Raw genomic sequence first — 16,615 nt, forward strand, 5'->3', positions numbered from 1 at the left:
TTTAACTGCACGCTTTAAACAGCTCAGCATCATCTGTCCCGATCAGGTCAAGACGTCAGACATGGCCATCAAGAAGTATATTCGAGCCCTACCCGATTGTGTTGCCGATTCCGTTCATGCCGCCAAGCCATCATCGATTGAAGAGACCTATCTGCTTACCGCCGAGATCAATGACAAGAGGGTAAAGTCTGGTTTTTGGGATAAGCATACCAAGTCTCTGCACCAAGCCACCGCCATGTCAACCGTCGACACCACCACTGCTCAACCCTCCAAGTCATCAAGAAGAAAGAAGAAGCACAACAACAACAGCTCCAGCAACAAGAACTGTGTTGTGACAACAATTGATGCCCCTCTGCAAGCCGTACCGGCTCAGCAGCAGTCTCACCACCGACAAGCTCCAGTGATTAATCCGCCGCCAGCTAAGCGCGCTTACACAGGTCCCCACCCGCTCTGCCCGACATGCTCATACCATCACCCGGTGGGAATCGCCTGTCGTTTCTGCGCTCCCTGCAACCTCTACGGGCATTTCACTGCGAACTGTCGCTATGGACCCCGTCAAGCCCCAGTTCAAGCCACCGCTCATCAAGCTCTACTTCCAGCCCCTCAAGGCCAACCTGCAGCTCAAGCACCCGCGGTCAATGCTCGAGTCTGCTTTGCATGTGGTGGTCCCAACCACTTTGCAAACATGTGCCCAAATATGGTTGTGAAACAAGAACCCCAGCAACAGCAGCAGCCTCAGCAGCAACAGCAAGCAGCCCGTGCCAGAACCTTTAACATCAGTGCCCGTCAAGCCCAGGCTGACAACAACGTGGTTAATGGTACGTTCCTTGTGAATGGTATTTATGCATCATGTTTGTTTGATACTGGAGCCGATAACTGCATTGTGCCGTTTGAATTCGAGAAGCTCCTTAGTCGTAAGCGTTCTTATCTCCCCTCGTCATTCGAAGTCAAAGTTGCTACTGGAAGAACCGTCACTGTTAACTCTGTTCTTCGTGATTGTACCCTCGAGCTCAACAACCACCTCTTTCCAATCGACCTTATTCCGATGCAACTCGGGAGTTTTGACGTCATAGTAGGCATGGACTTTCTTCGTGAAAACCATGCTGAAGTTGTGTGCTTCGAAAAGATGATTCGATTCTCGCTCGCGAATGGTGATTTATTGTGTGTGTACGGTGAAACAGCTTCGACGGGTCTTAAACTCATGTCGTGCGTCCAAGCTAGCAAGTATCTCCGCAAGGAATACAACGCTTTCTTGGCCAACATTGTAGTAGCGGAGAAGGAAAAGAAAAAGAAGGTTGAAGTCAAAGACGTCCCAGTGGTTCGTGAATTTCCTCAGGTGTTCCCTGATGATCTTCCTGGACTACCGCCAAGTCGTGATATCGACTTTCGTATCGACCTTATTCCTGGAGCTAACCCTGTTGCTAAAGCCCCTTATCGACTCGCACCATTCGAAATGAGGGAACTCTCAAACCAACTCCAGGAGTTACTTGAAAAAGGCTTTATTCGTCCGAGCACCTCTCCTTGGGGCGCGCCAGTCCTTTTCGTCAAAAAGAAGGATGGGTCGTTCAGGATGTGCATCGAATATCAGGAATTGAATAAGCTAACCATCAAGAACCGTTATCCATTGCATCGAATCGATGACTTATTTGATCAGCTGCAAGGTGCCAAGGGTTTCTCGAAGATCGATCTACGTTCAGGCTATCATCAGTTGCGCATTCAAGAGGAAGATATACCCAAAACAGCCTTTCGCACTCGATATGGCCACTATGAGTTCGTTGTTATGCCTTTTGGTCTAACCAACGCACCCGCGGTTTTTATGGATCTGATGAATCACGTGTGTAAGCCTTATCTAGACCGTTTCGTCATCGTGTTCATCGACGATGTCCTGATTTATTCCAAGTCGAAAGCCGAACACGCGCAACATCTACGTTTGGTTCTCGAGTTACTCCAGGGGAACCAACTCTACGCCAAGTTCTCCAAGTGCGAATTCTGGTTGGAGGAGGTTCAGTTTCTGGGTCACATCGTGAATAGTCAGGGTATTCATGTCGATCCCACGAAGATTGAAGCAATCAAAAGCTGGATTACGCCTAAGAATCCGTCTGAAGTCCGATCATTTCTTGGATTAGCGGGTTATTGTCGACGATTTATCGAAGGATTCTCTAAGATCGCTGTGCCGCTTACCGCTCTCACCCATAAATACAGGTCTTTTGTTTGGGGAACCCAACAAGAGTCTGCTTTCCAGAACCTTAAGCGCAAGCTCTGCAATGCTCATGTTCTCACGTTGCCGGACAGAAACAACGGTTTCATTGTCTACTGTGATGCTTCCAACCTTGGTCTTGGCTGTGTACTCATGCAACGGGACAAGGTTATAGCGTACGCATCTCGTCAGCTCAAAATCCACGAGAAGAACTATACAACCCATGATCTCGAGCTAGGTGCAGTTGTTTTTGCATTGAAGATTTGGCGACACTACCTGTATGGTACCAAGTGTACGATCTTCACCGATCACAGGAGTTTACAACACATCTTTAATCAGAAAGAACTTAACATGCGTCAACACCGATGGGTAGAACTTCTCAACGATTACGACTGTGAGATTCGTTATCACCCGGGCAAGGCAAATGTTGTAGCCGACGCACTCAACAGACGGAGTTATTTGCTCAGTATTCGCAATACCCAAGCCCAGCACAACCTCGAAGCTCTTATCCGCGAAGCTCAGCATGCTTGTTTTAATGAACGCACCTTGAAGAAGGAGAGAATCTACCACGATGGAGCCCAGCTTGCAAGCAAAGCAGACGGGATTTTCTATTATCTGGACCGAATTTGGATCCCTAAGCGGACCGATTTGCGAAAGATTATAATGAACGAAGCCCACAAGTCCCGATACTCTATTCATCCCGGTGCCGATAAAATGTACCAGGACCTTCGTTACAAGTACTGGTGGCCGGGTATGAAACGGGATATCGCCTCTATGTTGGAAGTTGCCTGACTTGTGCGAGAGTTAAGGCTGAACATCAATGACCTTCCGGCTTACTCGAACAACCTCCAATTCCCATATGGAAGTGGGAGAGTATAGCTATGGATTTCATAACCAAACTTCCACCCACGCCATCAGGTCACGACAGCATTTGGGTTATAGTAGATCGTCTGACCAAATCAGCCCACTTTCTGCCAATACGGGAAGACTACAAGGTAGAACGACTAGCCCGAATCTACACCGACGAGATCATTCGTAATCATGGTACGCCTCGTGACATCATTTCAGACCGTGACGCTCGGTTTACTTCGAGATTGTGGGAAACGTTTCAAGCAGCTCTTGGTACGTTGCTTAACCTAAGTACCGCATTCCATCCTCAAACCGACGGACAAACTGAGAGAACGATCCGTACTCTTGAAGACATGCTCCGTGCGTGTGTCATAGATTTCGGTGGTAGTTGGAGCAAACACCTACCACTGGTCGAATTCTCGTACAATAACAGCTATCATGCCAGCATTCAAATGGCACCATTCGAGGCCCTATATGGAAGAAGATGTCGATCGCCTATTGTATGGCACGAGATCGGTCATTCGCAATTAACCGGTCCCGAGCTTCTACAAGAAACGACTGACAAAATCCTCCAGATTCGAGACAACTTGGTAAAAGCTCGAAGTAGACAGAAAAGTTACGCCGATAGAAGACGCAAGCCCCTTGAATTTGACGTTGGCGACTACATACTCCTAAAGGTATCACCTTGGAAGGGTGTGGTCAGATTCGGCAAAAGAGGGAAACTAGCGCCGCGATATGTTGGACCTTTTAAGATTCTGGAAAGGATCGGAAAATTCGCCTAAAAACTCGAACTACCGGAGGAACTCAGTAACGTCCACCCGACTTTCCATGTGTCAAACCTCCGAAAATGCCTAGCTGACCATGATCTGATTCTACCACTCGACGATCTTCAGGTCAACGAAACGCTACACTTCGTGGAAAAGCCTGTCGAAATCATGGATCGCCAAACCAAGCAACTCAGGCGCTCGCGCATCCCTATCGTGAAAGTCCGATGGGAAGGCAAACGAGGCGCGGAGTTCACTTGGGAACTCGAAAGCGACATGAAGGCCAAGTACCCGCAGTTGTTCAAATGAAGATCTGAAGCATCAAATTGGTAATCCATGGTGCTGTGCAGCTTCGAGCCTAATTTCAGGACGAAATTCCCTAAACAAGGGGAGGCTGTAACACCCCGTGTTTTCAAATGTCAAAGTCAAAGTCAAAGTACAAGTCAACTTTGACTTTCTTTGACTGTATATAGTCGACTTTATGTTTTATTTGTATTAATCAAGAAAGAATCGAAGTAATCGAATGTTTGATCGACGCGAACCGATTTACGACTGTGAATAATAGGAAGTAACAATGCGATAAAGTTAACTAATCAGTAATCAAACCAATCTAAATATCATCGAACTCAAATCTCGAATTACACGAACCTTGGTTGTTGCTATACGTGTGTGTGTGCCTTATGTGTTACCTGTGCGTGCTTACTTTATGTTTTGTGTGGTATTCAATCGAATCAATCGAAACTCGAATCGAAACTCGAAACTCAAATCGAATGCAATCGAAATCGAATTACGACGAATGGTAACGTAAGGATAGGCTAAAATATAGATGATTGTATGTTAGATATAGTAGTTGGGACTGAAAGTAATTTGAATAGGAAACTCTATTATACTCGTATCGTCTTCAATCGAAATCGAAATATCGAAAATCGTCGCACCGAACTCTCAAACCAGGCTGTTAATCGATCAGGCTATCAGCCGATCGAACAGCCCAGCCGATCGAACAGGCTGTCCGATCGGGGAAGCCTGGCCGATCGGCCAGCCCTTTCCTCTTTTGGAGCCTATAAATAGGGCTGTTATTGTCACTCTTTACCACTTTTGGAAAGTTCTGACCGACCAGCTCGTGCTCCCCTTCCTTCCTCAGATTTCTTCCGATTTTGGTAAGTTTTCATCCTAAATCTTGTACTTTCTTGATCAAAACATGCTCCTACACCTTTCCATCTTTCAAATCTTGATTTCTAACCGTGAAGTCATCAAGATCTAAGCATTCTAGGATGATGTCATCATGGTGTTCTTCAAGAACATCATGCTTTGGCCTCAATCCACCATGAATAGCTCGGATCTAACCGATTTCCACATAAACAAGCTAAGATCTATCATAGATCTAAACATTTTCATGGTGTGAAGGATTGAAAGAAGGATTTCCAACTTTCTTTCAACTCTTTTACACTCAATGCCTTCAAACCGGTAGAAACGGAGCTTGAACCAACGCACTACTCATTCCAACAGTTGTATAGTTCAAGATCCGGATTCTATCTACGAGGATCACCGATTTCGGGTTAAACATCAAAACTGCCGTTCCGAATCGTTCACCGGCCGGACTTGGGTGATTCCTGTCCAAACAGGAGAAACGGGTAAGGACGAAGGTTCCATTGTTCAAACTCGTTGTCAAGGAATCTCGAAATAACGTCAATAAGCAGAACAGCCAAATGTTAGACAAACAGGCCGACCAGGTCAGGATGTTGGCCGAACGATTAGGCTGTTCGAACGAACAGCCCTACCGATCGGACATACCAGCCGATCGACCAGGCCAGCCGATCGGCTAGCATGTGGCCCCACACTTTAACAATTTCATGAGGTATAGTATTGAACGAGATGATGTTCGATCGAACAGCTGTTTGTCAACATTATTCATCGGATCATGAGATACTATGCTTCAACACTGAGCCAATTTCCTATTCGTTGGACGTACAGGAATACCACCCGATCGAACATGTTGTTCGATCGAATATGCTGTTCGATTGAGTGACATCCTGCTGAGGACTATTACCGAAGTTCCTAACCGATCGGATACGCCGACCGATCGAACGGACCTTAAAGGCAAGAACACTTCAGTGTTCTCAAATACTACAACGAAAACTTCAAAAGTTCAAACCATCATACACAAACACATCTTACTCAAAGGAAGAAACAATCCACTCGAACAGTCCAGCCGATCGAGCCTACCGGCCGATTGAACGGACTGTCTAGCCGAACGAACAACCCATTCGATCGAACTTACTGTTCGATCGACCAGGCTGTTCGTCCCATCATCACTTGTTAACCTGTAACACGTAGAATGTTATTCATCGTTATGCTATGGAACTATTCAGGCTAAACCTACTCTCAAGCGCTCCCTTCAATCCATCAATCAATCGCTGTCAGTATACTCGATCCCTTTTTCTTTTTAGCACTTTTGGGTGTTACATACGTTACTTATCAAAATCACTATCGAACACACTACTCAGTTATTTGAACGCTAACCAATATGCATGTATTACGTGACTAAATGAATGCTTGTTGATTGTGTTTACACGTGGAATGCTGTCTACCTGCCTTAACGACGTAGTACTATAGTTTGGACTCAGCACCCGTTCACACGGGGGTTGTTAAGGACAATTACTTGCATGGATTACGGTGGTAATCATGTATTGCGAACCGTCTCGGACGGTCAACCCGCAGTCATTGGTATCGATAGGTCCATGTCGATAATTAACATGCTTCGTTTTCCTCTGTGTACGTGTTGGTTATGCGTAAACTATTCGAACTCTATTATGCTATTATCAAACTTGTATGTTCACCTTTACATTATATGTATTGACTTTATTTTAACGTATGTGACAGGTGTTTAAGATGTTTGCATGCTAGGAAAGCGAGGCTAGAATAAAGCTCTAAAGGCCCCCAACAAATAGTTGTCTGTCAGGAAAAAGCAACTAGAGCATAGTTGTTTGTAGATCTTGTCAGGCTAGGTCTTTAGGAGCATTTGAACAATGTTTATTTATTTTATTTAAATCTAAGTTGTCGGAACAGAATATTTGACTAGTTATTATCTGTAATAATTTGTTTGTTATTTGGGACACGGTATGGGACGTGTTAATTTAAACTGAATAGTGATGATAATTGTTATGGAAACTTCTGGACAATCTGTTTCGCTCAGTGTCATGCCCCGATGATTCCGCCATCGGTTGGGGTGTGACAGTGATGTTGGCCCGACTGGTGAACGGTGGCCGGAGTGGTGGCGCCAGGATGTGGTGGTGGCGGCAGGATGAGATGGTGGTGACAAAATGTGGTGGTTAGAGTTTTAGGGTTAGTAAATTGGGGAAGATGAAGTGTGTATGCAAATTTTTTTGGTTTTATTTATTAAACATTCAAATAAAAACATGAATTGACCAAAATACCCTTAAGTGAATAAACTTAATTGAAATTTTTTACCTGGTTAGTACTAAAGGACGTAAAGTGTAACGGGTTTTGCAAATAAAGGACTATGACTGTAATTATTGAAGTTAAAGGCTATCTGTTGCAATTCGGTACAAACAAAAAGGACGAAAAGTGTAATTTACGCATTTATATTTCTTTTGTTCCTGTTCGAATTAATTTGCAGGTTCCAATCGATTGAAATTTGGCAGCCATAAATTGATTTTAGTGGGAGCACATGGGGAATTTTGGTACTGAGTAAACATTCCTTGGAAAGTTAAACATTCCATCACAAAAGCAAAGGAATGTTAGAATCCATTGATTAAGGGAATTGATTGGAATTAGGCTATATTGAACCGAACGAACACGAACAAGGTTATGTTCGTGTTAGTTCATTAAGGGAATTCACATTTTCCTGAACTGTTTATGAACACATATCGAACATAAGTTTATGTTCGCGTTCGTTCGTTAAGGAAATTCAGTTGTTCACAAACAGTTCGTGAACACTGGTCTCGAACATAAACAAATGCAGACGAATAAAAAATGAACGTAAACGAACATTTAACTTGAAAATAAAAAATAAAAATACTGTTAACCTTAAACATTAGATATAAGTAGTTAAATACAACCATCAAATGATAAATCAAAACACAAGAAGTCTACTACAACCATCAAACGATGGATCAAGTTTAACTAAATACACGTAATTATCCCAAAAAATGTTTAGAATGTTTAAATTTTAGCTAACTTAGAAAAAATAGGGTTTTAAGTTTTCAGTATGTTTAGATAAAAAGTTTATTTTTTTTAATATAATCAAACGAAAACGAACGAACACAAATAGGGTTGTAAATGAACTGAATGAACACGAACGAGGCCATGTTCGTGTTCGTTCATTAAGGAAATGTGGATGTTCATGAACTGTTCGCAAACACATGTCGAACATGAGTTTATGTTCGTGTTCCTTTGTTAAGGAAACTCAGTTGTTCACGAACAGTTCGTGAACACCGGTCACAAACACAAACAAATGCAAACGAACACAAATGAACACAAACGCACATTAAACTTGAAATTAAAAAAAAAAGCACCATTAGCCTTAAACATCTGACACAAGTAGTCAAATACAATTATTAAATGATGAATCAAGAATTCAAGACACATGAAGTCTACCACAAACACAATATGATATATCAAGTTTAGCTAACTTAAGACATAATTATCCGAAGTTACTTAAACATATCCCAAAAAATGACTTTCGCGTCTAACTTCTTTATATGTTTAGATAAGGGTTTACATTTTCCTATTTTTTAAATATAACTATTAACTAATGTTTAGAGGAAAGAAAAAAAAGTAGGGATAATAAAACTTAAAGAGAAAGTGAAATGGTAAATAAAACATTAAAACATTAAACAAATTTAAAAACTATAAATTAACAACAATTAGTTATTTTATATGGTTGTAACATATGGATAGGGAGTTTTTCAAAAAAATTTTACATTTTTCACTTTTAACCCCTTTGACTTTTTTTAGTTTTAACCCTAAGCTTTTCAACTAGTTAATTTAACCTCAACACTTTTTAATTTTCAACTTTGGTCCCCAATACTTTTCATTTTTCACAAGTTTTTCATTTCACACTTCGTTCTAAATTTTGCGATTCAACACAACAATGTGCGTGTGAGATTCAATGTTTTTTGTCTGTTTTTCCCGTTTGACAGGCCAATCGCAACGCATCTATTTTAATACGTTTGACAAGTTCGTCGCAACGCACGAATCTTAGATCAGCTTAGTTATTCTTTTATACGTTTTACGTTTCTGTCTAATTTCATCGCATTAACACGCCGCAACGGGCGTGCGTGGTTCAACAATTTTACGTATGTTTTTGTTCGGTGTTATTTTTTACCCTTTTATTTATTTTATTTTTACAAGCTCTTCTGATGTTGGTGTTCGCTGGCATTGGTTTGGCATTAGTGCTGCTTGGCACAATTTTACAAACGTTATTGACCTATTAAGTTTTGTACTAATAATTTGTTTTGAGTTTACCGTTATACCTTTTCTACTTAACTAAACTATTTTTTCACGTGCATATTATTATGTACGTGCCGGTATAAATTCGATATACTCTACGTGTCGACATAATTTTTTTTTGGAAACGAGTCAGGTCAAATATAATACGTTTTCGTTTAAAAAAAACATTTTTATGTGCATATTTTTATGTAAGTTTCGGTTTAATTTGAGTTGGTGTATGTTTCGACGTAATTTTTTTGGGAAATGAGTTAGGTGATGTTTTGTAAATTTTGTTTGTAACCGAGTGGAGTCAAATTGTGGTTTTCTCTTTTTCCATTTATACTAAAGCTCTAATTCATCTCTTTGGGTTATACGTGTCATCTTTTCCGTTATACCCGCTACATTTTCTATGTACGAATCAGGTCACATATAATACGTTATGATTGTACGGTATATTTGATTTACTTTATGTTTGATCCAATTACAATGCTTATATAGGTTACGTTGAGTTCAATCGGATAACGTCGAAACGCGTGTTTTCGTATGGTTAACGCATCACATAACGTTTGGACTAATCCATTTGATGTTTGCGATGTACCACGCCGCAACGCGCGCGGGTGTTATTGCTAGTTATAATTATTAACTAATGTTTAGAGGAAAAGTAAACAAAAAAGGGATAGTAAAACTTAAAGAGAAAGTGAAATGGTAAAAAAAACATTAAAACATTAAACAAATTAACAAAAATAAACGAACACGAACGAACATAAACGAACATATTATCGAACGTTCACGAACACAGTCGAACGAACAAGACCTTTGTTCTTGTTCGTTCATTTAGTTAATCGAACGGAATATCTTGTTCGTGTTCGTTCATCAATTAAACGAACGAACATAAACGAACTTCCCGCCGAACTGTTCATGAACTGCTCGTTGAAAGTTCGGTTCGTTTACAACCCTAAACGTAAACGAACGAATATGAACGAACGTAACCGAACATATTATCGAACGTTCACGAACGCAATCGAACGAAGGAGACCTTTGTTCGTGTTCGTTCGCTAAGCTAACCGAACGAAATTTTTTGTTCGTGTTCGTTCGTTAAGCTAACCGAACGAACACAAACGAACTTCCCGCCGAACAGTTCGCTGAACGTTCGGTTCGTTTACAGCCCTAATTGGAAAGAATTCCAATTCTTTTTGTAACCAACCAAACAAAGGTTTAGGGGCTGTTTGTCAACACCTGAATGGTAAAGTGCTAAACCAGTAAGAGGTCTGAACCATTAAGTGCTGAACCAGTAAGAGGTTTGAACCATTAAGAGCATATATAATGCTTAACCGTTCAGAGTCAAATGTCTGACCAATTCAGATTGGAGGTCTTAACCATTCAGACTCTGTATAAATCTTAACCATTCAGAGGCAAATGTCTGAACCAATCAGACATCTGCTCGTGAAACAAACAGTCTGAACCATTAAGTGTTGAACCAGTAAGAGATCTAAACCATTAAGAGCCTCATTAAGAGGTAAACAAACAACCCCTTAGACGGAATTAATTCAAATTTTAATTCCAATCCCTAAAAAATCAATGAACCAGACGGACCCTTAGTTTTAGGAGCATTCATAGTAGCTCTATCATTTTCTACTATATAATTTAACTAAAAATCATACTTTTCAAATTTATCTTTAAAAAAACCACTCACACCCCATCCAATATTTTTATCTTTAAGTTGCTCATAAACATTTATTTTATTATATTTCTCGTTTTATCCACTCATAATAATTTGATCGAGGATGAATGATAGATTTTCATATATAAAAATTTACTGAAGCGATTTTTCAAATTATAGAAAATGGGGTATATATATAGTGGTTCTGACGTAAAGTGAAAAAATGATGATTTTTTAAACGTTTACCCTAAATTTAAAAATCGGGAGAGGTGTGGTAGAGTTGTTGTGAATACTCTAAGAACATGAATGGAACGAGACACATTGCGATAACTAGTATGCATTTCTTCTAAATCATGAGATATATATTTTAGCTTCATTGATGTTTTTTTCCGTATGGCTCCTCTCACTTGAAGAGTTAAGTACAAGCGATGTATCTACATGCTTGTTACTCGCAATTCATCTATAGAGTATACTTTATGTTAAGTATATGCTATGGAAAATTGATTTAAGATATTTGATAATGCCATGTCCAAATATGAAGCAAAACAATTTCGACAAAGAAACAGGAGGATCAAAACATAAGGTTCATCTTTTACCTTCTATTTGGATGTAATTTCTTATCAAGTTTAATATTAGAAATCCTAGTTGCAAAATAGGACTGGTTCTCAACTTTGCATCTCGGTGGTTAAACACGGAGCTCAAGGGCAAGATTTATGTGAGCCCACGTGCCTAACCTTAGATACCTAAGTAGGCCTATGGGCTCACACTAATAAACCCTAATAATATAGTCCAATAAGGACATCGGTGGTCAATAAGCAACATAGACTCGAAATACAAGTACATAATACTTTTCATACAGAAAAGATGCCAAACTAAGAATCAATGAACAATGATTTTGATAACTGAGGAAAAAAAATAAACGTACCGAGATGTGATATTATAGAAAAATGTTGTTTCGAGAATTGCATGCTCGACAAAGGAAAACAGGAAAGGAAAAACCAAGATACACCAAAAAAAACTCCGAAAATTAAAAAGACATGAAAAGGACAGAAAATAATGACTTTTCTAGACGATACTTTTGGTTTGTTGGATATAATTTTTTTTATGGAGGACGTATGTTTATAAAGAGTATATTCGGGTATCATGTTTTTTGTCATTGTACGTGCTTTAGTTTTCCATGGTCCTCTTCGGGCCGAAAGTTGGTCTTATTATGTGTCTCCTTCCAGGTGATTGTGACCACAAGGTTGTGTCATTTGTGTGCTTATTATGCTGTAGTGATTGTCCTTGGATGCAGGGTACTATGAACCAAATGGCATGGTAAAAGCTAGCCTCAACACACATGTGCTAGTCCTGCACTAAAGGTTGTTTGTATAATATAATAGTGGATCAGTGACAGCCTGCCAATTGGCAAAAAATGACACCTGTCAACAGGAGACTAGTCCTACACTAAAGTCGCCTTTGACTTATTCCCTGGTTCAATACAAGTAAGTCATTGTTACATTTAAAAATAAAATACACAGTTTCTTTTGATAGAAAGTTTAGCTTTATGTGAAATAAAACTTAATGTCTTGGCTATGAGATAAGCGACCTCACGGCATGTACTTAGATATGTGACAGGATAGCGAGGTCACATTTTTATGTATGACACAAACTTGTGTACTGTATGACAAACATGTATAGTGTCTACAGTTTCATGTGTCTACCATTTTTAATTAGTTTTTCGGGTATCCTCAATTTTTTAACGTTAAAATAATGTAAGACATCTTCGAAATCTCTCTCACTGTTGCATCCAACATATCTCAAAACTATATTATGGACCATAGAAGAATGAACTTCTACTAATCAATTACTCGCAACTGCTAACTGTTGATGACTAGACAGCTAGACCGATTACCACTCATGAGTAGTTAAACAAAATATTATGAACCAAACATATGTGCAACAATTGATCCAGAAAGAGCTTCGAAATTAGTTTAGTGACTTCTAAATCCAATATTAGTTTTGTGGCATCCTTAACAAACCTTGCATACCTTCCTACTGGAACTAGAAACCAAAGACTCACTATGTCTACCATCATAGATAGAGCGATGGAGGGGGGGGGGGGGGGGAGTGCTGGAGAATAGTTGGTTTTAAGATCATGATTTGCACAGGACACACATTGCGATAACTAGTATACATTTCCTCTATATCATGAGATAATATTCTAGTTTCGTTGAATTTTTTTCTCAGGAGCAATATTCCTAACATTAGTCGGACCATGTCTAATACGTTTTAATGTATTTTTAGTAAAAATTGAATGAAAAAATAAGTATTAAAAACACAAAAAGGCCGAGATGGACATGAAGCCCATACAGAAAAAGTAATTTCATGTCATTTTCATTACTTAGGATTGTTAAATTACTAAATTACACACGTTGGCCAAAAGTACAACCAACACTGTTGGAAAAAAGTGGCCCAAAATGACCCAACATGACAATCTACCCGCCACCCCCTTCCTCTTATATATAAGTACATAAACACCCCTTCAAAATCCCATTCATGCATAGCTTCACTCTTTCCTATAATATACCCTTCCTCTTTCTCTTAAAATGGAGCAGTTGATGTTCTTTGGAGGCCCCTCTTTTTCGTCATTTGAGCTTTTGTTGCCAACTCTAACTGTCCATTCACATAATAAAAACATATGTAAATGATAGATGATATTCAAAGCCTGGTAATATATATCTATATACTATAATTGCATGATTAACCTGTTTTTGTTGCCTTTTAAGCTTCGCGTTTTCTACTTTCAAACGTTCGACTTCATTTTCCAACTCATTTGTGTAAGCCTGGGCAACACCAACTAAAGGTAATTAACACACATATATGAATCATTAACATATAAGATAAAAGTAAAATTGCATACAGTGCATGTCTCTATGCACAAATGTGTAAAGGGGGTATGAAATTTGGATACTTTTTCTAATGTTACAACCACTTGAATCTCAAGCGAGTGTGTTGATGGGTCAGTTTGGTTAGACCATTTTCTACGCATGTCAACGAGTAAACTTGATTTACTTCTCGTAGAGTAGTTGGAGTTGTCAGGACTTACACGTTTCCGCAAATTAAGAGATGTCTAGAACAAGCTGTTTAATGGCATAACAATTTGTTTATTGGTGACCTAAAGTTCAAAAAAAATCTAGTGTAACTTTAGAAACTTAATAGAGTTCAATAAAATTGGCCTTCAAAAATAATACTAAAACCAACCACATCATTTTGAGGTTAGTAATAATCAGATACATTTAATAATTAATAATTATCACACCAATATTTTAGACAAAATAATTTTCTTATTAATGGCAAAGTGCCAAAATTACATTCATTGGTCATTGGTAACCATTATGGCAAGTGGGGTCTCGAGTATCTCTTGTCCTTCATACAGGCCATATATGTAACATCACAAACAAATCTATCACATTATGTAGACTTTATGACACAATTGTTAAATTTATTTTTATTTATTTCAAAATGTCATTATATAACACACTCACATGTATATTTTATATGTTCAACTCACAAGAATTATGCATACATATACAGATTGCCGACTTTCATTTATAGATCTAGTATAAAATTATCATAGAACTTCATTATAACAACAATAACTTGGAGATATATTTAATTACAAGTATGTCACTAATAATTTGAGACGATATCGTAAAAGACACACATATGGAACAAAAAATGTCTACCGCACAAAAATATCAAAAAGAATCCTGCTTCGACAAGGCCCACATAAATTATACTTTTCAATTATTAAATTTGTTTAAGAAAATAGCATAAAATCAATATAAAAGAAGTATTGTATGATTAGTTATATATCATTTTAACAAGTAAAACTTCAAGTTATAAATGCCAATAAAAGTAGTTTTTATTTATTTATCTTGATGCTTATAAGTTATCACTAAACTTACTTTTTTAATCAGATGATGATGACACTGAACTTGTATTTACGTTTTAATCAAATGTTCATGCTTGTTTGTAATATTAATGTTTAAATTACCAAGCACGAGTTGACTCGGTAATTAAGAAAATATCAAATTACCGAGTTAACTTGTGCTGGCTAAAAAAGTTCTACCAACCTGCTTTCTAGCCCTTGACCGAGCGGCCGACTCGCGGTTCTTGATCATCCGCTTGTGTCGACGGTCGCCACCAGTCCCGTCCTCGGGTAAGATCCTCATCCCACCAATGTTGTGCCCGAATAACCCCGAACACGAGTCAGCCGATCCCAAGACTCGTTCAAACGGCACATTAAGAGAGCAAATATTTGGAGTCTGATCTTCCGTGAGACAATCCAACTGAACCAAACCCGAGTTCAGGGTCAACAGCACCGGTGGTTGCGGTGAAGAAACACTCGTGGGTGTGTCATTACTAGAAAAGGGTTTTGCAAGAAAATCTTGTAGAATGAACCCACGGTAGCCCTTCACGGCGGCAGTAGGGTGGTTTGTGGTGGAGAGGTTGATGTCTTTCCAAACTTCCTCCATTGTTCTAGTGTTGTTTGAATAAATGGAGAGGTTGGAAGAGGTGTTAGAGGAGGAAGAAGATGAGAGGGTGGTGGATCTTGATGAAACCCTAAAATTAATATTATGGTTGTTTGTGTTTAGAGTGTTGGCATCATGATCACCATGAGATAACATATTTGTGGGTAGCGTGTGTGTTTCTTGAGTGTGTTTTGGGTATGTGAAACCTTATTTGACATTTGTCATATGACATAAGGGGTCTATGATCAAGCTTTGTACTAAAAGGAGGAACTCGTGGCAGTGAGTGTTGAATGGTCATGGATAATTGGCGTGTTGTGCCTCTAAAACCTATGATGTGGTGACAACAAAAAGATACTTAAATTCACAACACCTTGACTCACAATCATAGTAGGATGTGACAAAGATTTGCTTGTTTCTATTTCTTGAGTCTACATGGTCTCTTTTTCTCTTTATATGCTTACCAATTTCATTGTCTTTTTAGTCTATGAAAGGATTGTATTTAAAGTTTATTATTTATTGTGGTCTGTCATTTTGTTTGAGTGTGTTCTGAGTGACAACATAATCCATGACTCCCATCAAAGCTATTTTTTTTCTTGTGTTAGTTAACTTAAACTACACACTTAGTTATATTAGAAAAGAGAAACGGATATACAAACGCCAAAGAGAAAAAAGATTTCGTATGCGTTTGTCTGATTTTTATATCTCGGCCTCTCCTTTATCATCATCGTCGATCTTCAACTAACCAATGAAGTGTTTACAGTGGATTTAAAATGACACACACATATCATTTGATTGTATCATTCTTATTTTCCATAATTTAAAATTTTGAATGTGCATGAAAACTCTATACACAAGAAGCCACTGGTAAGAAGACAAGGTAATAGTATTGAGCTAGTGCAAAAGAGGAACAAAACAAGAAAACTAGAAAAACTTACTCTTATCTAAATTCATTGAACTATCTAGTACACTTCAATCTAAAACATCCCATATGGTTTAATATAAGAACATGAAAAAATATGACTTGAAATGATTGTCATATCCAACACAACCCAATAAATATTCATTCGGTTTTTGTGTATTTGGAAACACTGATGTGCCTTGTACAGTTTGTTGCACGCTTTAGGGTACACTCATACAGTCATATAGGGACAACAACAATCATGGCATCCTCGTGTAC

General features: G+C 38.9%; 1 protein-coding gene across 1 annotated transcript; it reads right to left on the reverse strand.

Moving 5' to 3' along the window:
- Window positions 1-13,272: 13,272 nt before the first annotated feature.
- On the reverse strand, window positions 13,273-15,762 carry LOC110912248 (bZIP transcription factor 27). The gene is made up of 3 exons (XM_022156924.2): window positions 15,040-15,762; window positions 13,669-13,746; window positions 13,273-13,576 (listed from the first exon to the last, which is right to left on the reverse strand). Exons 1-3 carry the CDS (start codon window positions 15,592-15,594, stop codon window positions 13,505-13,507), a joined length of 705 nt encoding a protein of 234 aa, XP_022012616.1. The 5' UTR covers window positions 15,595-15,762; the 3' UTR covers window positions 13,273-13,504.
- Window positions 15,763-16,615: the final 853 nt, after the last annotated feature.

Source organism: Helianthus annuus, chromosome 15 (genome assembly GCF_002127325.2).
Source record: "Helianthus annuus cultivar XRQ/B chromosome 15, HanXRQr2.0-SUNRISE, whole genome shotgun sequence".
Classification (NCBI taxonomy): Eukaryota; Viridiplantae; Streptophyta; class Magnoliopsida; order Asterales; family Asteraceae; genus Helianthus; species Helianthus annuus.